This window comes from Myotis lucifugus, unplaced genomic scaffold (genome assembly GCF_000147115.1).
Source record: "Myotis lucifugus unplaced genomic scaffold, Myoluc2.0 scaffold_1794, whole genome shotgun sequence".
Lineage (NCBI taxonomy): Eukaryota > Metazoa > Chordata > Mammalia > Chiroptera > Vespertilionidae > Myotis > Myotis lucifugus.
The window spans coordinates 1-24,581 of NW_005872842.1; the positions used below are offsets into that span (position 1 = coordinate 1).

A 24,581-nucleotide genomic window follows, 5' to 3' on the forward strand; every position below is an offset into this window, starting at 1 on the left:
TCTGGAACATTTCCCCAGCCTCCTGGTCTTACCTTGCTGTTTGGATTTCATTATCTTCTAAGAAAACCACAGGTTAAATGAGTCACACTCTACAGGCCTGGCATGTCGGCCTATTGACATACTGTGGGTTTTCTGCATTTTTACATATCCCTACAGAAGGCTGCTAAGTCACAAGGAATTAAAGTAAAATCCAGAAACATTTATTGAGCATTTACTGTGCACTGGAAATGTCAAGATATAAAAGTCTACCCCTGTTATTATATCCCATGTCATCTTGAGGTTGGGTATAATGATAATGATCAGGGTTCAACCAGAGAAGCAACACCGGGAGAGAGAGAGAGAGAGAGAGAGAGAGAGAGAGAGAGAGAGAGAGAAACCCAGAGAAATAAAATGAATTTCCCAAGTTCTCTGAGCAAAATAGATTTGGAATCAAAATTATATCCAAATTTCCTGACTCCATTTTGTTATGATCATGGTACTTATCATAATATTATCTTGAACTTTCCCCCATAGAAATGAGGCTCCTGGTGTCCATCTCTCTCATGGACTGTTCTAAGCCAAGGAAACTACTTTTTTAATGTTTATTGTCTTTATTTAATAATATACATTTACTGTAGGGATTATAAAATGACCTATAATCTCATCACCTAGTTTTGGTATGCATATAGGGAATTTGCATCACAATTTTAACTAAATTCTAGCTAACTCAACTGTAAGAGCTCAGAAAAATAAGAAAATAAAAGGAAAAACTTTAACTCTTGATTTACCCAGAAAGCCTTCTCCTGTTTAATCTGGGACACACACACACACACACACACACACACACACACACCCTGCCCCCACACATACACATACACTCTTCCCTGCTTTATTTTTCTGTTTAGCGGTTATCACTATCTAATATACTGTATACGGTATTTATTTACCTTGTTTAGTGACTATGTCCCTACTAGAATATAGGCTACATGTATTACGCTATGTTCTCTGCACCCAGAAGAGTATTGGCTGACTCTTTGTGAACATTTGTGAAATGTGTGGAGGAATGAGTGAGTGAATGAATGAATGAATGGACACAAGCTAGAGTCACTAAAGGGTAACTTACATGCTTACCTTGGAATCTAATTCCCCTATAACAGTGGTCGGCAAACTCATTAGTCAACAGAGCCAAATATCAACAGGACGATTGAAATTTCTTTTGAGAGCCAAATTTTTTAATCTTAAACTATACAGGTAGGTACATTGTTATTAACTTAATTAGGGTACTCCTAAGGCTTAGGAAGAGCCACACTCAAGGGGCCAAAGAGCCGCATGTGGCTCGCGAGCCGCAGTTTGCCGACCACAGCCCTATAAGAGATAACTATATTTCCTTCCTGTCTGTTCTCTCTCTCTCTCTCTCTCTCTCTCTCTCTCTCTCTCTCTCTCTCTCACACACACACACACACACACTCTTTTTTATGTGGCTATGGACAGACTGTATATATTTTGTATCTAACATTTCTCACCTAAAATTATATATAGAGAGATAGATACATAGATGGATAGATAAACATAGAAAATATATTTTCCCATACTAAAACACTACAACGTTATTAAAAGAAAATGTGAAAATAATAACTGAAAATTGAAAAGAAAAAATTGATAGACCCACTCAGATAGAACTGTCACTAACATTTGGTAGCATACCTTTCAACTCATCATTTTCAGAGTATACATTTTAAATGACATTATGATCATACTTTAGATAGAATTTTTCATACTATGTTTTTAACTGACCTGGAATTTCACTACATAAATGATTTCGTGAGATAAGTCAAAATTCCCTAATTGTATTATTTCCGTATTGTGTATATGTGTGTGTGTATATATATGTATACGTATGTTGTTGTCAATCTTTTTTAATGTTGCATTGCAAATGCAGACTTTTTTACAGAAAGCTTCCTCCAAATTTGGGCTTAAGAAAATGACTTTTGCATAGCCCCATTGCTACCCCTTAGCATCTTGCCATAACCCTCTCCATTCCCTCACTCCACTGCTGAGGTGATTTATGGCTCTGGCTTCTTATTTGTTTTAACCCGATCTCTTAAGGGGTGACCTCCCGGTGTCTTCAATTATTATTTTAAATGATGCTTTAGGCTACTGCCTGGCACAGCGGTGCCCTCACCTTCCCACCTTCTGCCTTCCAAGCATGGAGCTCAGCTGCCAAACTGGCTGTGCCCCCTCCTGTCCTCGGAGCTGCCTCCAGAGTCCTAGTGGAGAGGCAGATTAACCCCTTTTGTTAGCAGACGTAATTTGCCCCGGCTCAGCATTAATACGGAATGCCATAAGCAGTCGGGGTCAGGAAGAACAGATCTGTCAAGCCCCAGGGTTAATTTAATAGCAATCTGTTGGCTGTCTGCCTTGTGTATCATCCGTGAAGCCAATGCTCTGTTTTGCTTTTGCCGTTTAGTTCTTTGGGACAACAGGGAAATAATTTGGATAGAGAGCTCTAGACGATGGGGAAGAGAAAATTGACTGTCAAAATGCATCATCCCATGTTCAAGATAATACAGGGAGCTGTGCATTGCTCATGTCCTTTCTCCTCCCGCCCCAACGTGAAGGGCAAAACCACACAGACCGAAGGTGTGTGTCTCCCTTTACAATAGTGTAAGGGTTTCTAGGCGGACAGAGGTGAAAGACACCCTACCGTCACCCCCATGAGCCATTGAATTTTTGGTAACTGGGCTCCTTCTCCCAAATGTCTCTAGAACTGAGCAAATTCTCCCTCATAAACAATTCAGGAAATCCCTTACCGTGTTTCTGTCCCAACTTCTGGCTCAAAAAAAAAAATTATCACATCATAGGACACAAAAATCCTAGATCAGATGCTGTGTCCCAATTGTGGTTCTGAAAAATGTGACCCCCAAAATGGACAGTGAATTAAGAGAGCACAGGCCCTGAGCAGAAGTCAGCTCCCTCCCAGATTAGCCAGGGGGCAGTCCAACAGAGCCAGACTCACCACACTCAGCAGGGCTGGCTCTGGGGGGGCCATTCCTCAGCGATGAGGGGGCATGTGGTCCAGAACCAGGTTCTGGAGTTGGACAAACTTGGGTTCAAATGCAGCTCCGCCCCCTGTTGGTCAGATGGCCTTGAGTAATTTACCTCCAGCACTATTTCCTCTGCTGGAAATGGGCCTCTTAATGGTACTGACCTCCTAAGGCTGAGATGAAGGTTAAATGGGACAGTCCATTTGATCATCTTTAACTGCAGGTTGGTATTCTCTTCCTCCTCGTCCTTATCGTCATGGTTGTTAAAAAGAGTAGAGTCACAGTTCACCCCCTGACCCCATAGAATCAGACCCTAACAAGCACTCTAGTCTTAAGGGAGATGCTTGAGGATGAGGGATGATGGGACGGGGAGCTGGATCCAGACGTGGCCGACTCAGTGGTCACCTCCCAGGAGGGTGCTCTTGATGGCGGTGCGTGTTGCTGGTTTCCCAGATATGTCTCAGCGCTTCGTTTTCACACATTCCGACTCGGGCTTTATTTTTAGGTGAGAAAAAATAGCCGTGGATGTGGCACCTCCCCTCCCCTCCCACACAGCAAAGCAAAGATCCCTTCCAGTGCCTCTTGTGTTTAGAGCTACCCTGGAGGAGGTCGAGAAAGCTGACGGCAGGTTTTCTTGTCCTATTTTGGGAAAGGAGAAATCTGCTCACTGCACAGCAGGGTCTGGAGGCTCTTTCTGGAGGGAGATGAAATCTGACAACAGCTGAACACTGACCTCTGCTCACGGCACCCCATGTCGTGGCCACAAGCCCAGGGCATGGGTCAGGGGCTGGTGAGAACATCAGAGCTGCAGCTCAGGGCCTCGTTCTGGGGGGCATGGGCTCTCACTCCCCAGGGTGTGGGGCTGACTGAAATAATAGGTATAACTCTGGCAGCAGTTGAGTGGAAAGGTAGTATTTTATGAATCCAGGGGACCCACACGCTCTGGAGACCCAAGTAATACTTGCACCTGGGTTTGGTGGGGGCAAGTGTAGTAAAATATAATGTTAGTTCAGTATCAAGTTAATTTTAGAAAGAACCCAACAGGATTTATAAGAGGTAATTGAAGGGGAAGTAGCAGAGCCAACGACAAAGCCCTTATTACAACAAATTGGCGTGCTGGGATTGTTGTAGCAGGAGCAGAGGTGATGTTTGATAATAGATGAGCACTTTGTTGGTGTTGGGGTAACTAACAATACCAGTGCATTTACTTGTACCTCATCTAAACTCTAAGAAGGGAGCTATGCTACTAACCAGGAAAAACAGAGGACTTTCATCCATGCCAGTCCCATAGGATAGTCTGTATCAAGTTATCGCTTGTCAATTCAGTAGTGTTTTCCAAAACCAGATACATAAACTCGCACACATCAACAGTTTGAGTTTAATTGTTATGCATTTATTTTCATGTGTATTACTAAAAATGTAACTAGCTTGCCCGGCTGGGTTGGAGCGTTGTCCTGTACACCAAAAGGTTGAAGGTTTGGTCCTGGTTGGGGCACGTACAGGAGGCAACTGATCAATGTTTTCTCTCACCCCTCTCTCTCTCACACACCTCTCTCTCTCCCCCCCCCACCCCCCCACCCCCGCACCTCATCGGGTGGGGATGGAAAAAAAGAAGTAACTAGCTCATTGCACCCATGATTTTATGAATATGGATTACTGCTTAGACAAGGCTAAGTAAAGAAAAGTGAGTCGGTGTAAGTTGATCTGAAGAAAAAGTGTGATGTAAAAATACAACCTGCGGATAGAGAGGTGGGCCAAAGTCACAAAGGTGGCTCAAAGGTTGTCAAGTCTAGGAAAAGTGGGAATCACTTTTGGTCAGCTTTCCCGTACCACAGCATCCACATCACGAGGCCGGCTCCTTCGCAGGAAGCTGCTGGTCCCCAGCCAGGCGCCTCCCAGCTTGCACCCAGGTCCCCTCTTGAGCTCTCAGTTGGGATATGAAGGGATCCGCCTAAACCCACACCTCATGCATGCCAGACACCCTACTGAAGGTGTTTCTGTTAGTCACCTTCATTAGTGAAAGCCAAGTGTTTCATTGAAGTATACAAGGATGTGGTCATGAATAGATGTATACTAATTCTTGACCAGAAAGTAAAAACCTGAGAAAAATAAAAAACAAATGATAAACTAAGGGTATACATTCCATAGGAGGCTAAAACTATCTCGCCATACCACTGGATGGCTTCTTTCTGATGTTTAAACTCCCACAAGCTCTAAAGCAAATCACAGCTTATGGAGACTTGAGCCCCTGTATATCTTCAATAAGAGAAATTTTGTATAATTACTAAAGAACACAAATGTTGCGCCTGGGGTAAAATCCTAGAACTGTCACTCTTTAGCAAGTTATTTTACATGCTCTGAGTTTCCGTTTCCACCCCCTGGAAAATGGGGATAAGAAAACTGATGAGATAAAGTACCTGATGTGCTTTGCACAGTGATCAATAAATGGTAGCAGCTATTATTATTATTATTATCATCATCATATTAAAGAAGATCTCAGAGATTTCATAGAAGATGATTTACAGTCTATTGTAGGTTTTACTTATAGCACAGGAGTCTGGGTAAAGATTCCAATAAAATGAGTTATTTAGTTGGAATGGGACGAGTTTTGTAACCACCGTTGTAAAAGGAGAAATGGAAGTCTGTGCAGCTTGGTACGTTTTTGCAGTTGCATGAGCAGGTAACTTTGGTGGGCACTCTACATGTTAGGAGAATGAAATACTGAAACGGGCCAGGGAGACCCGAGTTCCCACGCTGCCTCCGACCACTGGGTGACCCTGAGCTCATCGGCCTGGGACCAGTAATACCTGCCTGTTTGCTCACAGCGTTTTGGTGAGGACCCATCCTGTGTGGTGCAAGCTAACCTGTTCCCCGCCACCCCCTGCTCCCCACTCGCACCTCTCCCGTCCGCTCCTTGACTCTCGGTGCCAGACATCGTGGACATTAAGCCGGCCAACATGGAGGAGCTCACGGAGGTGATCACGGCGGCCGAGTTCCACCCCCATCACTGCAACACCTTCGTGTACAGCAGCAGCAAAGGGACAATCCGGCTGTGCGACATGCGGGCGTCGGCCCTGTGTGACAGGCACACCAAATGTGAGTAGCTGTCAGCCAGCGCAGAGCTGAGGGGCGGGGCACTGGCCCTGACACGCGGGGGGCGGGGAGGGCTGATCTCCTTCCTACATGAGACTCGCTGGGAGCAAAGAAAGTACCAGTGTCCGCCTGCCTCGGTGTCAGCTCCACGGTGGATATTTCAATAAAGATGAAACCTCACGTTCAATCCCACAAACATCGCTGCAGGCTGTGGTCTGCGGAGATGAATAAGGCATGAGCCCTGTCACATAACGTTGTGACATGATCTGAATTATGTTTTAAGATCAGTCTTGCTGCTGTGGGCAGAGGAACCTGAAGGGCGGGAAGGGGAGAGCGCTGGGGGTTGTTGCCACGTCCAGGCAGGAGTTGAGCATTGCCCGGGCCAGGGCGGCGGCGGGGAAGTGGAGAGGGGCAGGTGGGCTCTGGGTAGACCTCGGCAGGAGCTACCAGGACCTGCTGGCCTGTGCAGGAGGCTGAGATTATACAAGGTATCAAGAATGGCATCTGGGGATGGTGACTAAGTAGCCACACCGTATCGTATATTTGAAAGTTGCTAAGAGAGAATATCTTAAAAGTTTTCATCACAAAAAAAAAAAATGGGTAACTGTGTGGTGATGGATGTTAACTAGACTTATTGTGTTTATTTTGCATTATAGACATATATCAAATCCTGAAACTAGTATAATGTTATATGTCAAATATATCTCAATATTTTTTTTTTAAAGAATAGTGGCTGGAGGGAGGGGTTCGTGGCTTCTTAGAGAGATTGCGGCTTTGGGAACCAGCATTCTAGAGGTACCAAGGTTCTAGTGGGCACCGGAAGAAGGTTTCAGAGAAGGGGGAGGGGAAAGGGCAGCCAGAGTCACGGGCCCTCTGGTCACGCTGGAGTTTGCAGGGCGTGGACAGAGCACAGCAGCTCCAATCCAGTGGGGGCTGAGGCTCAGACCGATGTGAGCAGGTAAAGCAAATGTCAGCTGGCACTCAAGGCCAGCACCGTGGTCGACAGGCTGGCCTGGAGCCAGCAGGAAGGCTTTCTAGAAAACTCTCCAGAGTAAAGGTGCCTGGGAGGCAGTGGTCGGTCCCCCATGTATAGTGGTTTATAAGTTGTGTGGCTTCTACACTCCCACAGACCCAGGTCAAAGCCAGGCTTCACCCTGGTTAGTTGTCTGCTTTGTCCAACTTTCCCTAACCTTTCTGAACCTTGGTTTTCTCATCTGTAAATGGGTAGAATAATAACATCCACCTCATGGGCTTGTCATGGGGCTTCGATGAGATAATAATTAAAAATCGTTAATGGGATGTTTTATTTTTTTCATACTAAGTCTTTAAAGACATTTTCAATTCAGATTATCTACTAAGTGTTCAATAGGCACAGGAGGCTTATAGCTACCATATTGGATAGTGCAGATTTAAGATGTTTAAGAGATTTTCATCGTTGCAGAAAGTTCTATTGGATATTGTGGATCTATTCTAGACCATCAGCTTTTTGAGGGCATGGACTTAACTCTGTTTTGCTCACAGCTGTGTCCCCAACTACAGCACTCCCAAGGTCAAGCACAAGCCTTGCTGCCATGGAGGAAGAACACCCAGAAGCTGTCCAACCTCTCTGAGGTGCTCTGGGTGGCCTGGCCTGACAGCAAAGACAGCATGTGCCTGGCAGGGGCCAGAGACCCTGGGGGAGGTATTGCCCACAACCGGTTTTATTTGCAGACTTATTTTCCCATCTTAAAATTTCACTTGAATTCTGTATTTTATTCCCATAAAATGCCTACTTTCCGTTTAATGTAATAATTACATTTCTACCCATCCCAAATTTCAAGCAAAATTTATTCTCCCCCAAATTGCAGCATTTATCCCATGGCCTCCTGTACCACTTAATGTACCCCATATCCTCCTTCTCCCTGACCTTCAAGGATACATCCATGTGCCCCAGTTCCTAGTATGTGGAGAGCAATTTGAGATCATTTGGCTGGAGAACAGAGTTATAGAATTCCTATTTTATGGAAGATTAACGCGGCAGTGGTGGGAAGAAACATAGAAGAATTAGAAAGTAATAAATGGAAATTTATAATGTAGATAAGGATGGTAGCTATGGAAATTGAAAGGAAGGAAAAGGAAAATAGAGCCTTTTCTTATAAGGTAACTATGGGTGGTGTGATATTAGAGATTGGCAATCACCAGCCATGGATGTTAGGTCATGTTCAGTGTTCGTCCCTCTATACTATAAACTCTCGGAAGAACTGAATCTGTTTTGCTCACGTCGTATTACCAGCGCCTGACACTAGTAGGTGCTCAGTAAATATGTATTCAATAAATAAATGTATGCCTGAGGGTTGACATAAATGGGCACGTGGAATGGGGACTAATCAGAAGCCATATAGAGGAGAGTGAAGGGCCGGGGTTCAATTGGGAACATGCTGTGTGTGAGGTGACGAGCTGACGAGGGAGGTAGGGCTCTCTGGTGAGCAAAAGTAGAACCAGGCTCGAAGGGTCACCAACATGGATGCCAGAGATGGCGCGAGAAGCGCCAGTGCTCACAGCCAGTGCGGCAGACGCCAGCCTGGGCTCTGGGATCAGACAGACCCACACGAGTGCTGGATATTGAGAAATAAGCTGAATGGGAGGCTTGATGGACCCTCCACTCAAGATGGAAAAAGAACAAGGCCTTAGGAATTCCCAGAACTGGGATGGTTTAAAGTAGAAGCTTTGGAATCAGAGCTCAGCTCAGTGCTGTGTGGCCTCAGGATTACTTAATCCTGGTGAGCCCCAAGTTCCTCATTTGAAAGTAGAAATAAAAAACGTAGCCTCACAGGGCCGGCTGTCCACGAAAAAGGAAATGTCATCCTAGGGCGAGCGCCTAGCACCTGCTGGGACCCAGGAGTCAATGAATGGCAGCTGCAGTTATCACAGTTATTCCTCCCCAAGCCCCTCTGTGCTAGGCCTGCAGCTATACGGTGCTTGAAACTCTAGCCTTTTTACCAGATATACGAAGCTCAGTTGTTCATTTACTTAATTAGTATTTGTTGAGCACATACTACATGTCAGGTGCTATACCGGACTCTGGGGATGCAATGTGAGCAAAACCAGGCCTGGTTTCCTCCCTCCTGGAGCTCACAGTCTGTGTTAGTGAGGGTTCTCCAGAGAAACAGAACCCATAGGAGATATATATCTCATATACATAAACGTGTGTGTGCGTATGAGAGAGATGTAGTATAAGGATTCGGTGCTAAGTCCCAACATTTGCAGTGGGACTGCAGGAGACCCAGGAAAGCTAGTGCCTCAGGAAAGCAACAGGCTCATTACCCAGGAAGAGCCAATGTTTTCATTCAAATGCAGAGGCTCAAAGATATTCCCTCTTATTTGGGGAGGTCCAGCCTTTTTGTTCTATTTGGGCCTTCAACTGATTGGAGGAGGCCCACCCCCATTAGGGAGGGCAATCTGCTCTACTCAGTCTCTCAATTTAAATGTTAAATTCATCCAAAAATGCCCTCACTGTAGCACCCAGAATAAGGTTTGACCAAATATCTGGGCATGTCATGGCCTAATCAGGTTGCTGCATAAAATTAACCATCACAGTGTCTAAGGAGGAAAGACTCATTACTTACAAGTGCAATAATTGGTATGAAAGAGGGGCATACGGTGCTGTGAGGGGATATGGCAAGGACTTTCTAACCCCAGGCGGTGACCACTGACTGTGACCTAAAGACTGAGGACAGGAAAGGGTGATGGTGCCCACAGAAGCAGATCTGCCAAGCTGCACACCCAGGGACCCCCAGCGGCTGCTCCTGCTTCCAGCCTGGGCCCCATCCAACCCTAAGCCCTGAGGACAGCCCCTAGTGAGACCCCGGAGCTCAGTAACAGCCTGCAGGCCTCTGCCTCAGCCCTGCCTCCCCACAGCCCATCCCTACCCGGGCAGTGCTCTGAATCGCCAGCCGCCAGCCTCCTAATCTAATTAAGAAGTGAATGAAATTCATTTTCCTGACTCGTCCAAAGTGGCGACCTTCTTCGGTGCACCTCTCCCTTTGTTCGGCTGCCTCCGCGGTGGCCCCAGGCTCCTGCCAGCTGGGAAAACAAGTTCAATCTGACCCCTCGCCTGACATTTCATATTGATTTTCTCCATCCTCCTCAAACGCCAGCCTCCAGCCGACCACGGTGCAGCCGAGGTGTGCGATCGGAATTGAGACAGTTCATCAGGGTTCAAAATGAAAAGCAACATTGGCTCTCGGAGATGAGCTCTGAGAAGGAGGGTGTTTAATAACCGCCGGCGTTTAATCAAAATGCCAAGGAGATCCGTGTTATCAGCGCCGCATATATTAATTCCCATATGTCCCTCACTCTGCGTACGCAGCAGGGGGTAGAAGGCACGCCTCGCTCCCTCATGTCTCTATTTTTCCCCCTACGGCTTCTGGCAGTGGTGACGGGTGGGTTTGCAGTTTGAGATTCTTCCGCCTAAAACAATAGGGTGCTGATGGCAGCGGCAACTGGCTGGTCGGAATCGTGCTTTTCCCTTTCAATGCATGAGTATTGGGAGTTGAGTGAAGACACTGGCCGGGTGTGATGAATGGCAACCGAGGAAATGAAAGAGAAATTTCTATCTGAATGCCTTTCCAAGGCCCTGTTTGAATCTGATCCCTACCCCTCTCGAAACTCAGCTCCATGTAGTCTGGCCACACAGGCCTGCTTCCTGCACCACCCCTGCCCTTTCCTGCCCCAGGGCATTTGCACAGGCTTTTGCTCTGCCTGGAATGCTCTCCCACCGTGGGCCCCACTTGTCTGGACTGTTCTCACTGTCTGGGTCTCTGGGAAAATGTCACCTCCTCAGCGAGGACTTCTCTGTTCACCCCATCTGCACCCTATTTCCATCTTAACACCAAATTTTACTTCTTTATTTTTTTCGCAGCACTCACCTATAGATGCTTGCTTTTCTTCCTTTGTCTCCCCTACTAGAATGTCCTCTCCATGAGGGCAGGGACCTTACTTATCTTACCAACCACTGAATTACCAATACTTAGCTTAGTGCCCAGCATGGAGGGGTGTTTTACTGAACATCAGTGGTAGGAAGACAGACAGATGGGGAAAGACAGACAGAAGACAGTGTATTCATTTACTAGAGTTGCTGTAACAACGGGCCACAAACTGGGTGGCCTAAACAACACGACTTGATGTTCTGGAGGCTGAAAGTCTGAGATGAGGCTGTCAGCAGCGTTGGTTCCTTCTGAGGGCCACGAAGACAGGACCCATTCCAGGCCTCTCTCCTAGGCTTGCTGATGCCCGTCCTCTCGGCTTCACATCATCTTCTCTCTGCACACGTCGTGTCTAAAACTCGCCTTCTGTGGCACCAGCACGTTGCTTTAGGGCCCACCCATTTTTATTTGATTACCACTTTAAAGACCCTGTCTTCAAATATGGTGACATTCTGAGGTCTTGGGGGTTAGGGCTTCAACATATGAATTTGGGGGACACCAGTTAGCCCCTAACAGATGACATGAAAATAATCCAGAGCACAGGCCCTGGAGTGACAGTTCCTCCAGGTGGATCCCCTGTCCCAACAGTTTTCAGTTGCAGAATTAACCCTGTCCTTGGACAGACATGAAATCCAGTCTTATTCTTCACCCTCATCTACAAACTTAACTGCCGTGTCCTGGTTCCACAGGCCGCTGGATCCCTTAATAAACCTACGGCTCATTCACTCAGGTCTCTGATGGAATGTGTCCAAAGACATCAGCTGAGATGGCAGCTGCAGTGAATCTTAAAACCTCCGAGGTTTGGCACAGCTTCCAAACGGGGTTCATTCTTGATTGGGGGCATCATTAACAGTGTTTATTGCAGGGGAGCTTGGTTAGGTGCAAAAGACAAGGCCCTTTATGAAAAGGCTTTTGGCTGATGACAGGCTTATAAACACACCCAGACACCCACCCACCCCTCCTGGAGGAAAGCCAAAACAGAGACTTGTTGCAAGGAGTGGAATTCACTGAGCTCCTCCCCCTCCCCAACCCAGTGTCTACCCCATTCAAGCTCAGAGGCAATTAACAGCAGAGCAGGCAAGGCCCAAGCCACGGAGTGAAAACAGAATTCCCCCACCCTCATTTCCATTTTTGATTAATTTAACCAGTTTTGTCCATTAGTCATCCTGTTGACTCCAGTTGAGTGGATTTTCCTAAGAACTGGAAGCGTATTAATTTTGGAGACAAGTATCATTCATTAGCAGTTGACACCTCCCCAGGCCTTGCCCTCTCCCCCCTAGGGCCCTTGGATGAGGAGGCCATGGAGGCTGACACTGGCTCAGGCACATGGCTGCAGCCTCCAGACACACACACACACACACACACACACACACACACACACACACACACACGGAGCATGGAGTGGGAAAGGTTGGCCATGAGGTTATAGATGGCTCTGGTTGCTCTGGGCTTGGGACACATCAAGGCTAACTTGCCCATCATTATTGTCCATAACAAGCCATCACTGGCAAAGCAGTCGTAGGCACGGGGTGAGCATCCTGACTTTGAGGTACAAGAGAACCCCAGTCAAGGGAATACTGGGAGGAATTTTCCCCATGGAGGGACATGGTCTGTCAGTGAGGACTCGTGAGGGCTCTGTCCAGGGCAGGATGGGTCTTACGATAGCTTGTCCCTTCCCACCAGAGCTGACATAGAGAGTTCACCTCATCCTCTTTGTGTTAGTTTCCTATGCCTACAAATTACTGCAAACGCGGTGACTCTAAACAACATAAATCTATCATCTTACAGTTCTGCCGGCCAGAAGTCTGAGGTGGGTCTCATTGCCGGAAATCAAGGTGTTGGCAGAGCCCTGTTCCCTCTGGGGGCTCTAGGGGAGACTCTTTGCCTTTTCCAGCTTCTAGGCTGCCCACATTCCTTGGCTTAGGGCCTCTTTCTCCATCTGAAAGCCAGCAGCAGTGGGACAAGTCCTGCTCCCGTTGCATCTCTCTGACTCTCCTCCTCTACCCGCCTCTTGCCCTTTGGGGCCTTTGCGATCACACTGTGCCCACCCGGGTAATTCAGACTAATCTTTTTTTAAGGTCAGCTGATTAGCAACCTTAATTCCATCTACAGTCTTAATTCCCCTTTGCCATTAACGATAACACATTCCTGGGTTCTGGGGATCAGAACTCGGACATCCTTGAGTCACATTCTGCCTACCATACCCTTCATGTGTCGCTAAGTAGGACTAGACGACCTCCATCAGAGCACCTGATATTATAGGTTGAAATGATCTGTTTCCATTTCTGTCTCTTCTGCTAAACAATTCTTCCATTGTGGCTGAAGCTCTTTATTCTCCCCTTTCTGCATTTAGCATAATGAGGTGCTAAATGAATGCGTGTGGAGTAGCAATGGTCATGCACTCTGACAAGTTTGCGCCTGGGGGTTCTCTTTACACAATGAAGAGGCTCACACTAAAGAGTGGTTGACCCTGTCCTTTCACTCATTTCTAGCTTTGGGAATGCCTGGCATTTGTAGGCACAGTAAAGGGAAGAGGAGTCTATGAGTATGATAATCAACCCATGTCTATTCATTTACTTAACAGATGTTTATGGTTGGGGCCATGTGCCAGGCGCTGTTGCAGACATTGAGAAGATGGTATCTCCTGCCCTCATGGCAGTCTAATCCAAGTAGATGGAGACAGACATCAAACACATAAGCAAATAAGTAGTGCGGGATTTGGTGAAAAATGTTTATGGAGAAGCAGAAGAGGCAAATGCAGAGGCTCTGAGTCCGGACTGTGCCTGGCAGGTGGGGGGGTGCGGCGGGCAGAAGGCAGACCAGTTTGGGTGTCTACAAGGAGGAGCAGCTGAGGGGCAATGGGAGACTCCACACCCAGGACAGGCACCTTGCATAACCCCAGAGCCCCATTCCCATTGTACACCATGCAAAGGACTTGGGAGTTAGAAAACATGATAGCCCTGTGGGCCACGGTCAGGAAGTTGGCCTTTCTTGTACTTAGGCAGGGAAAATCTAGGAGGGTTTTGTGTAAAGGAGTAATGTGATTATACTTGTAAATACTAGTATACCACACAGATTATGTAAAGAATGAAACAGGAGGAGGAAGAGTTAGAAGGCTACCAAAATGGTCTAGGTCAGAGATGATAGTGGCTCAGTTTGGGCAAAGCTTTGAGTGTAAAGTTAACAGGACACCAGGTGTGGAAGGTGAGGTCAGGGAAGGCGTCCAGAAAGACTCGCAGCTTTCTGACCTGAGCACGTGCCGAGGATAAAGGGCACTGAATGAGCAAAGACTAGGGGAGCGGCAGTTTGGGGAGGAAACTCACAAATTCTGTAGACTCAAAGACTCAGGGTGTGTGTGTGTGTGTGTGTGTGTGTGTGTGTGTAAGCATAAAATGGTTACATTGATACCTTTTGCTATTTAGCACGTCACCATTTACGGAGCCCCTTCTCATCCATTATCTTAATTGATCTTCACAAAGCCCTATGCATTCAGAGTATTTCTTCCTTTTTGCAGCTTGAGGAAATCAAGGTCCAGAAAAGATAGGTCTGGCACGCTGACAAAGACTGTGGGTTCATCTTGGTTTACTTCATATAATAAATAGGAGCACCCTCAGTACCGCACTAGAACATAGAGAAGGGCAGGGGACTGTCATGTGTGTAATTGACCCATGTCTAAGGATGCCGGCTAATGCGAGCCCCTGTGCAGTTCATATAATTCCATTGTGACAGCTCGGTAGGTGGCCCCAATAACGGAGCTGTGAGGTCTGCTGTCCACTCCCACGCTCCCCGCCCCATCGGTGTGGGTCCCTTTATCTGCTGAGTTACTCAAAGCACCTGCTGGCCTCCCCTCACCACCAGGCGCAGCCCAGGGGCAGCGGAGGGCAGGGGAGTGCACCCCCGCGATGCTCATAATGATACTTGCTGTTATCATCTTTTATATATTGAACCTGAACATAAGGATTTAAATAGAATTTATCTCATGGACAGGATCCTTCATCCTGGGGTGGATGACCTGAAATGTTGGTGTCATTTGAAAATCCCTACAATGTCGTGAAATTGTCATTGAAGAGTTAGTTACATGTGAGAAAATGGGATCATCAAGCTTAGGGAAACGGTGAGATCAAAGAAAGCAAGGAATCGGTCAATAAATGTGAACAAGGTGTCGTAAGCACAGTGGGCAGGCAGACTTAGAAGATGCAGTTACTGCCTGGGTAGGGGCCGCAGAGCGGAACTGGGCCTGCATCCTAGCTCTGCCCCTTCCTGGCCTGTGGCGAGGGCACGTGCCCTCGGAGCCTCATTGCCTCCATCTGTAAAGTAAGCAACGTTGTGAGGGTGGCATGGCTATCACAGAGGGAGTCTTGTCCGACACAGTGCCTGCAGATGGAGGCTGCTGCTCGTCCACTCAACCGGGTTCTGTGACTCCACGTGTGCACGTCCCAGGAGCACTCAGGGCAGGCCTGACAGTCCGTGGGTTTGGAGCCAACACTGGGAACAGGGGCAGCGCACCGGAGCCACATGAAGAAACAGGCAGTGACCAGTCCCCGCCAGGGTCCCTCTCCCAGCGGTGCTCAGCCTGGGCCAGACGGACCCTCGCCTTACTCTGCAAGATGACTGTCAGCAGGGAGCTCTCCTCTCTCCCTTCCCCGTGTGTGCCTCTCACCGCAGTGATTGTTGTACGGCCCAGAAAACCAGGACATCCTGGGAGTGCAGCCCTGGCCTCTGCGGCACCATGACAACCAGCTCCCCAGCAATTACCCCTAATAACAGCCACACACACGGCCTCCTCCACCTGGGCAGGCTCCCCGGGGAGGTGAGCCTCTCTTGGCGCAGCTGCAGAGCTTCCTGCTGGGAACAAACAGAGAGAAAGGGAGGGGAAAGAGAAGAGAGAGGAGAGAGAAAGGGAGACACGAAGAGCCTGAGCTGTGATGTACAGCGTGGGCCTGGGGACACTGCCCCTAAGCCCCCGGGGCCTGCTGGCTGCAGGAAGGTGTCATTCCACCGAAGGAGCAGAACGCCCCATGCCTTTGCCACTCGCCCGCCTCACAGAGAGCCGGATATAATGGACTGAAAGACCGAATGTGAGGGCTTGTCACGCTGGGCCTCGCTGCTGCCAGATTTCTTCATTAGGCTCCTGTCGAGACACCCACTGCCACTCATCATCGGTGCGGCCTGCAGCCGCCTCCCTCCCTGCGCCTGCGGAGAGGGCGTGCGCAGAGGCCTCTTCAATCAGTATCTCTCCAGAACGACAGTTCTCAGAAACGCCGGCCCCACTGGGCTAATAAAGGGTTATTCCTCACCGAGGAAGGACAACAGGCCCCCAATTAATGAACTTGTCTGTGGGTGTTCACCCAAATCCGGCCTTTAGATTGATAGGGATGCCCTCCGCCCACACACGGTTTCCCGCCTCCCGGCTCTTTAGACCCCAGATTCCAGCTGAAGCGTCTTCAGGAGAAAGGTCTAACCCAGTGGTTCTCAACCTTCCGAATGCCGCGACCCTTTAATACAGTTCCTCGTGTTGTGGTGACCCCCAACCATAAAATTATTTTCGCTGCTACTTCATAACTGTAATGTTGCTACTGTTATGAATCGTAATGTAAATATCTGATATGCAGGATGTATTTTCATTGTTACAAATTGAACATCATTAAAGCATAGTGATTAATCACAAAAACAATATGTGATTATATATGTGTTTTCCGATGGTCTTAGGCGACCCCTGTGAAAGGGTCATTCGACCCCCAAAGGGGTTGTGACCCACAGGTTGAGAACCGCTGGTCTAACCCCAGAGCTAAGAGGCCTGGGGGATGCTGGCCTCACTCCCGGAGCGTTGCCGGGGACCCCGTCTCGCCGAGCCTCTGTTTCCCCATTTGTGAAACAGATCATTCTCCCCCGAACCAGGCCTGCAGGCACCACGTGCTGCTGTGATCACCAGCCCTGCCATTCTGTGCAGCCCGTTCCCTGGACTAGGATTGCTTAGCGCCTTGTAAATGCTGAATATTGTATGTATTTTATAGCAGGGAGAAATGGAGAGGGTGGTCAAATGAACCAGTAAGGGGAAGAAAAGGGTGCCGTGGGCTGAGGTGGTCAAAGAAGGCTCCCTGGAGACAGCGAGCTCTGAGGTTGAATAGGAGTCAGAGGAACGGGCAGCAGAGGCAGGTGGTATTCTGGACTGAATGTTTGCATTTCCCTAAATCCACGTGTTGAAATTCTAACCCTCAGTGTGATGGTATTAGGGGGTGGGGCCTCTGTGGGTGATTAGGTCGGAGGATAGAATGCTCTGAGTGGGATTAGTGCCCTTATAGAAGAGACCCAGAGAGCGCTCATCCTCTCCACTAGCCGGGCACAACGAGAAAATGGTCATCTGCCACTTTTTTTCACTTAGCGCAATACCCTCTAGGTCTACCCATGCGGTCACAAATGGCAAAGATCGATCTATTGTATACATGTACCACATCTTCTTTATTCATTCTTCTATCAGTGGGCACTTAGGGTGCTTCCATGTATTGCCTATTGTAAATAATGCTTCAGTGAACATAGGGGGGCTTCTATTCGAATTACTGTTTTGTCTCCTCCTAATAAGTACTCAGAAGTGGAATTGCTGGGTCATGGTTGTTTTATTTTTAGTTTTCTGAAAACCTCCACACTGTTTCTCATAGGGGCTGCACCAATCTGCATTTTCACCAACAGTGCACAAAGGTTCTCTTTTCTCTACATCCTCGCAAACACTTGTTTGTGGATTTATTGATGATAACCATTCTGACAGATGTGAGGTGATATTTGTGGTTTTAATTTTCATTTCCATGATGATCGGTGATGTCGAGCATCTTTTCATATGTCTGTTGGCCATCTGTATGTCCTCTTTGGAGAAGTATCTATTCAGGTCATCCACCCATTTTTAAATTGGATTGTTTTTTTGGGGGGAGGGGGGTTGTTTGTTTTTGCTGTTGAGTTGTATGAGTTCCTTATAAATGTTATATATAACCCCTTACCAGATGTATCATTGGCAAATATCTTCTCTCATTCAATAGGTTATCTTTTCATTTTGTTGATTGTTCCTTTTGCTATGCAAAAACATTTTAGTTTGATGTAGTCCCATTTGTTTATTTTTTTGTTGTTTCCCTTGCCCAAGGAGACATTCACAAAAATATTACTAAGAGTGATGTCAAAGACTCAAAGATTTTCAGTCTTACATTTAAGTCTTTAATCCATTCTGTTTATTCTTGTATATGGTGTGCTAAAATGGTCTAGTTTCATTTCTTTGCATGTATCTGTCCAGTTTTCCCAGTGCCATTTATTAAAGAGAATGTCTTTACCCCACTGTATTTTCTTACATCCTTTCTCATAGATTGACTATATTGGTGTGGGTTTATTACTGGGATCTCTATTCTGTTCCATTGATCTATATGTTTGTTTTTTATGCCAGTACCATGCTGTTTTGATTACTGTGGCCTTGTAGTATAGTTTGATGTCAGGTAATGTGATTCCTCTAACATTGTTCTTTTTTTCTCAAGATTGCTTTGGCTCTTTGCAATGAGGTTGGTACATTTTCAAATGATTGAACAAAAATCAAAAGAATACTGTTTTGTGACATGAAAATTAGATGAAATTTAAATTTCAGTGTCCATCTGTGTACATATTGTCTGTGCTGCTTACAAAGGCAGAGTTGAGTTGTTGCAACAAGGACCAAATGACCCCCAAAGCTTAAAAAAATTACTATCTGGCTTTTTACAAGAGAAGTTTGCTGACGTCTGATCTCTCCAGAGCTTATTGATCATAAGGTTCAGCATCTTCTTAAGCCTTACCTGGTCACCCCATCCCAGACCATCTAGTCATTTTTCTACCCAGGGAATTTTTAGTCCTTTTTTTCTATCTAAAAAAAAAAAAAAGTTTTTGACTCATTATTTTTTATCTTTGAATGATTCTTGAAGAGGCTATACTTATGAAGTATAATATATGTATTTTGAAAATAGTTATACAAAATTCAAAGACCAATGTAATCTCTTCTAGCTTAACTGCTCATTCTCCATGATGCTATCTATGCGTTTTTTTGCTACAGTGTTCACTGCTGACAATTATTTGCAGAATTAAGGAGGACTGTATGAAAAGCAAATAGCAAAGGCTCAGCAATGAGGCACCACTGTTTCCCAATTCAAAACCCTCTGAGTTTGATATGATCTGCGTTCCCAGTCTCCAGCCCATGTATAGAGACAATGTCTTTGGGCCCATGGTAGTACCGTAGCCACTAATTAAATCTTAAACTTCTCTCTCTCTGTCCTCAGCTGGATGGAGGCCAGCATTATCTATCCGTGGGAGTTCTTACTCTCTGTGGGAAAATCGTTGGCCATTTCTCTCGTTGGGCAAAATTGTTGGCTGTGTCTTCTGTATAGTAAAAATCGCTGGCTGCATCTCAATTGCCGAGCCTTTTCTCTCCAGGGGCAAAACTGTTGCCGGCACATCTCTGAAGGAGAATTGCCATCTGCCTCGCTCTGTGGGAAAATTGCCAGTCGTGTCCCCATGATGGGGAAGTAGCCCACCATGTCTCCAAACAAAAAAGCGTGGCCCCTTCTCCATAGTAGAAACGTCAGTGGAAGTGAGCGATTTAAAACCCTGTGCATGGTTCCTTTTTCATCAGGAACAAACCTTCCCCTCCCCCCGGCCTCGTTTCCTGTCCTCTCCCTCTCATCTGCCTGAGTCATCAAAGGCAGGGTGGGTGGTGGTGACATTGTTCGGCACCAGATGAAAGACACTTGGACCAAGAAAGGCGAATTTCAAGTGGCAGTCCAGAGACAAGCTATTGTGTGTCTGTGCCACAGCCCAGTTCGGAGACCTACAAATCAATTTACAACTGGTAGCTCTTAAGATCTGGCCCCACCTCGGGCTCTGGGACTTGTTTCGCATCAAGTTTGCCTTAAACACCACCCCCCTGTGCATGGCTGCTGCCTTCCCTGTTATTCTGGATGCAGGCACAATGCTAAGCGCTTGGCATGAAAGAGCTCATCTGTCCCACCACCACCCAAAAGGTAGGAACTCCTCTGACAGGTAAGGAAAATGAAGCTTGGAAGGAGTCAAGCCACATGCCCAAGGCTTCATAGCTTATAAGCAGCAAAGTCGGAGTTCAACCAGGCGTGCTAAACTTAGAGCCGCCTGTCCTCTTAGCCACTGTACCTTAGGCTGCGGAGTGTGAGGAGGCCGTCAGGATCAGCTGTGTGGCCTTGGGTCCCCTCCTGACTCTTCATCGTAGGCATGAGTTTCTGTGCAGTGTCCAGTGTGAGGTCGAGAAGGGAGCCTCTCCAGAAACAGCCTTCCCTATGGGTTCCCTCCATCCTCTCTTCTCCTGTCCCACAACCCAACAACAGGCACACAGCATGCTTCCTGTGTGTTCTCCCCTTTCTCCTCCTCCCCTGCCCCCTGGTTGTAATGAATGTAGTTTTAGCTTTAGGTTTCTCTAAGTCAGCAGTTTTCTTCCTGACACTTCCTTTCTCTTATTTGTGAATTCCACTCTTTCCCAGGATTCTGGGACCTTATTCAGCCCATCAGTCATCGGAGCTCTCTCGGGTGCGTAGCCCGCGCCAACACCCTGAAGGATAACATCAAACACAGTTCTGTAGAGTCGTATTCAGATTTGCACATGTTATAACACAAAACACTGCCTGCTCGGGACACTGAACGCGGTATTCCCCCGCCTCCTCGGTTTTGCTTTCCATGGTTTCGGTTACCCACACTCAACTACAGTCCTAAAATATTGCATGGAAAATTCCAGAAATTAACAATTCATAAGTTTTGAGTTGTGCACCATTCTGAGTAGCGTGATGAAACTTTGTGCCGACCCACCCCATCCAGGATGTGAATCATCCCTTTGTCAAGCACATCCATGCTGTGTGTACAGTATAATATGATATTTTAAGAGCAAGACCATATTCAGATAACTTTAATGGCAGGATGTTATGCTATGTTATTGTTGTTAATCTCTGACTTTACTGTAGTTATGTATGTAGAGGGAAAACCAGGGTATATACAGGGTTTGGTATAACTCATGCTTTCAGGCATCCACTGGGGGTCTAGGAACCAATCCCTGCAGATAAGGGGGGGCTACTTTATAGCCTGTGGGATTTCCAAGGAAGTATCAGTTGCTTTCGACTAGACTCTTTTGACTAGAGCATTGTAACCCAAAGTGTGTTCTAAGCAACAATATACTAGAGAAACAATGGGCTGCAATTCCCAAAAAAAAAATGGAATAGTGGGGAGGGAGGAGGTGTGACCCAGTAAGACTTGAAAGCGGGATTAAAGCCAGGGGCAGCCATTCCCCCAGGGAACATCTGGCAATGTCTGGAGCCACTTAGGTTATCACAAGTGGGGATTGCGGATTTACTGGGTAGAGGCCAGGGATATTGCTAAACACCCTCTAACGTCCCCAACAGCAAAGAATTACTTGGCCCAAAATTCACCAGTGCATAGGTTGAGAAACCTGGAGTAAAGAATGTTAGTTTTTACCTGTGGGACTTCTCAGCACTTAATAAGCGAATTGCATTCTCAAAATTGGGTAGGAGTTTCCCAAGTTCGTTGGCCTCAGAATCTGGAATGCCCGACATATCACGGGGTGGGCGTGCTGCTGATGTCACTTGGGGAAGGCTACCCTACAGTAGCAGGGGTCAGTAGAGGGAAATTGAAAGACAAGACTAGTGGAATTTCACAGATCTTATCATCTAAGAGCTGGGAGGGACCTCGTTGGCAATCCTGCCTCTTTCACATTACAGACAAGGAAACAGGCCCAGGCAGTTGCCAGTTGCCCAGTCATTCTAATGAAAGGCAGTAGGACAGAAGTTAAAAGCTCAGAGGTTAAGAGCATAGGAAGCAGACCAAGTTCAAATCCTGGCTTTGCCTCCCACTGGCTATAAAACCTCTGTGCCTGAGTTACTGATTTGTGGAAAAGGGAAATCATCATATCTATGACTATTGAATGAGTTACTACATGTAAGGCACATAGCACTAGTGCTCAACAAATAGATAGTATTGTTAAGAGTTGGCTAATTTGTGTCCAGCCTGGATTCCAACCCAGCATCCTTGACTTCCCAGTCTGATGTTCTTTCCAGTATCCCATGATGGACACAGGAGGCGGTGAGGAGGAGCTGAGGCACAAAAGTGGGAGAGCACCAGGTCTATCTAGAGCAGTGGTTCTCAACCTTCCTAATGCCGTGACCCTTTAATATAGTGCCTCATGTTGTGGTGACCCCCAACCATAAAATTATTTTCGTTGCTACTTCATAACTGTAATGTTGCTACTGTTATGAATCGTAATGTAAATATCCGATATGTAGGATGTATTTTCATTGTTACAAATTGAACATCATTAAAGCATAGTGATTGATCACAAAAACAGTATGTAATTATATATGTGTTTTCCGATGGTCTTAGGCGACCCCTGTGAAAGGGTCGTTCGACCCCCAAAGGGGTCGCAACCCACAGGTTGAGAACCACTTATCTAGAACATGAGGGAGCCCAGTTTAACGAGATTGTTTGAACAGAGAGATGATATTGACAAAGCAAGGAAGGTCTGGTTGTGGTGGCAGTGTCACAGACAGACACATGGTCCCTCAAAAACCCATTTCTACTCTTTAGCTGTGATCCTGGGCAAGTTACCCTCTTCTGGTCTATCTCATCTACAAGTAAGGACAGTAAGCATACCTTGCTCATAAGCTTGAACATTAAATGGGATAATGTATGCGAAGTATGAGGACCAAGAAATGGGGCAGATGTCATTGTTTTTTTGACTATTGTTATTGGGGTCTCCAAGATACGTGCTCCCTTGTGGTGAATCTGACACCAGTTTTGATTTGTCTCAAGATCTGTCACTCAAGGAGTAGATGTTTTTGTACCACACGTTCAGTAACGTACATGGAACACACGGTGATGTTCCATTTGCATTCCTCTTGCTGGCCCCCCAGCACCTTTACTCCCCTCTGTTAATGCAGTAAAATATCACGTATTCACATCTGTAACGAAATGTGTAGAATTGTTTAGCATTTGTCTTTTCCTCTAGCCTGTGAGCACCATGTGGGTAGGACTGGATCTGTCTTGTTCCTTGCAACCTTGGCATTTAGTACAGGGTTTGGCATGCATCCATCCAACAAATACTTTTTATTTGTATGTTCTAGGTAGTATACTAAGTGTGGTGCATGTGTGTGCATGCACATAAAATACACTGAAATAGCCCACAAATGATTGCTCAGCCTGAATTAGTAAAAACCCTGAATTTTTCCCATACTTTTCAAGGGCCTAAACAGAAACAAATTTGAGCTGAATAAAGCAGTTTAGATAGGTTCTTTTCAGGGCCTGTTTAATTATTAGGTAGGTATTATTTTCACTTAAAATTAAAATGGTTGTCCATATTCATTCATTAAACATACATTTACGAGCACCTCCTATGTTCCTGGGAATATAGCAGAACAAAATAGACCAAAAACAAACAAAAAAACATAATAAAAACCTGCCCTTGTAGAGCTTGCATCCTATTAGGGGAGACAACTAAGTGAAATAAATCAAATGTCCGTGTACATAAACTGAGGGGGAGGGACAGGGAGAGGAAAGGTTGCCTCACTGCTTGCCACAGGGATTAGAGCTGGAGGTGAGAGATGGCCTGGAGGCTGGGCTTCTTCTATGGTAAGGGTCTTAAAGGGCATGCGAAGTCCTGGGGTTCCCACCTTATGCTTGCCACTGGTGTTGTATGGCTCAAACCGTGAGTGTTGGTGTAGAACCCATGCCCCTTGGGTGTTGAAATGGACTTTGTATAAAAGGGAAAGCATAGATCTAGTCATTAGGAGTTGTTCCACTTTACAGTTCCATTGTTCTGTATAGATTCTAACCTGGAACCATCTTATAGCTCCTAAAATAAGGTCTAATTGATGGTACCAGGCAGATTTCCATCATGATTAAGAACAAAGACTTTGAATCAGACCTTGATTCAAAAGGCAGATCTAGCTGTGTGTCCTTGGGCAGGTTACAAAACCTCTCTGTGCCTTAGTTTTCCATATCTATAAAATAAGGAATCATCAATCCTACTTCATAGTATTGTTATAAGGATTAAATGAGATAAAGCATGTAAAATACAGGGCCTAGAACAGTGATGGCGAACCTATGACACGTGTGTCAGAGGTGACACGCAAACTCATTTTTTTGGTTGATTTTTCTTTGTTAAGTGGCATTTAAATATATAAAATAAATATCAAAATATAAGTCTTTGTTTTACTATGGTTGCAAAGATCAAAAAATTCCTATATGTGACACGGCACCAGAGTTAAGTTAGGGTTTTTCAAAATGCTGACACGCCGAGCTCAAAAGGTTCCCCATCACTGGCCTAGAATATACTAAGCTTCCCATAGACAGTAGTTATTAGCACTATTAAATGTTACCGAATGAATGAATGAATAGAATTCCTGAAGTTGATATTAAACCTCGGATAGGCATAGATGTGTCATGAACTGCAAAGTGCTGTGATGCTATGTTA

At 46.2% G+C, this 24,581-nt stretch overlaps 1 protein-coding gene across 1 annotated transcript in view; it reads left to right on the forward strand.

Annotated features, from left to right (window-relative positions):
* Window positions 1-5,954: 5,954 nt before the first annotated feature.
* LOC102423271 (serine/threonine-protein phosphatase 2A 55 kDa regulatory subunit B beta isoform) overlaps window positions 5,955-24,581 on the forward strand; it is a gene marked incomplete at its 5' end in the record, with an annotated part of 31,130 nt that continues 12,503 nt past the window's right edge. The window contains one exon of the mRNA XM_006108131.3: window positions 5,955-6,119. Coding sequence (XP_006108193.3) covers window positions 5,955-6,119 — 165 coding nt within the window. The remainder of the gene's footprint in view (window positions 6,120-24,581) is intronic.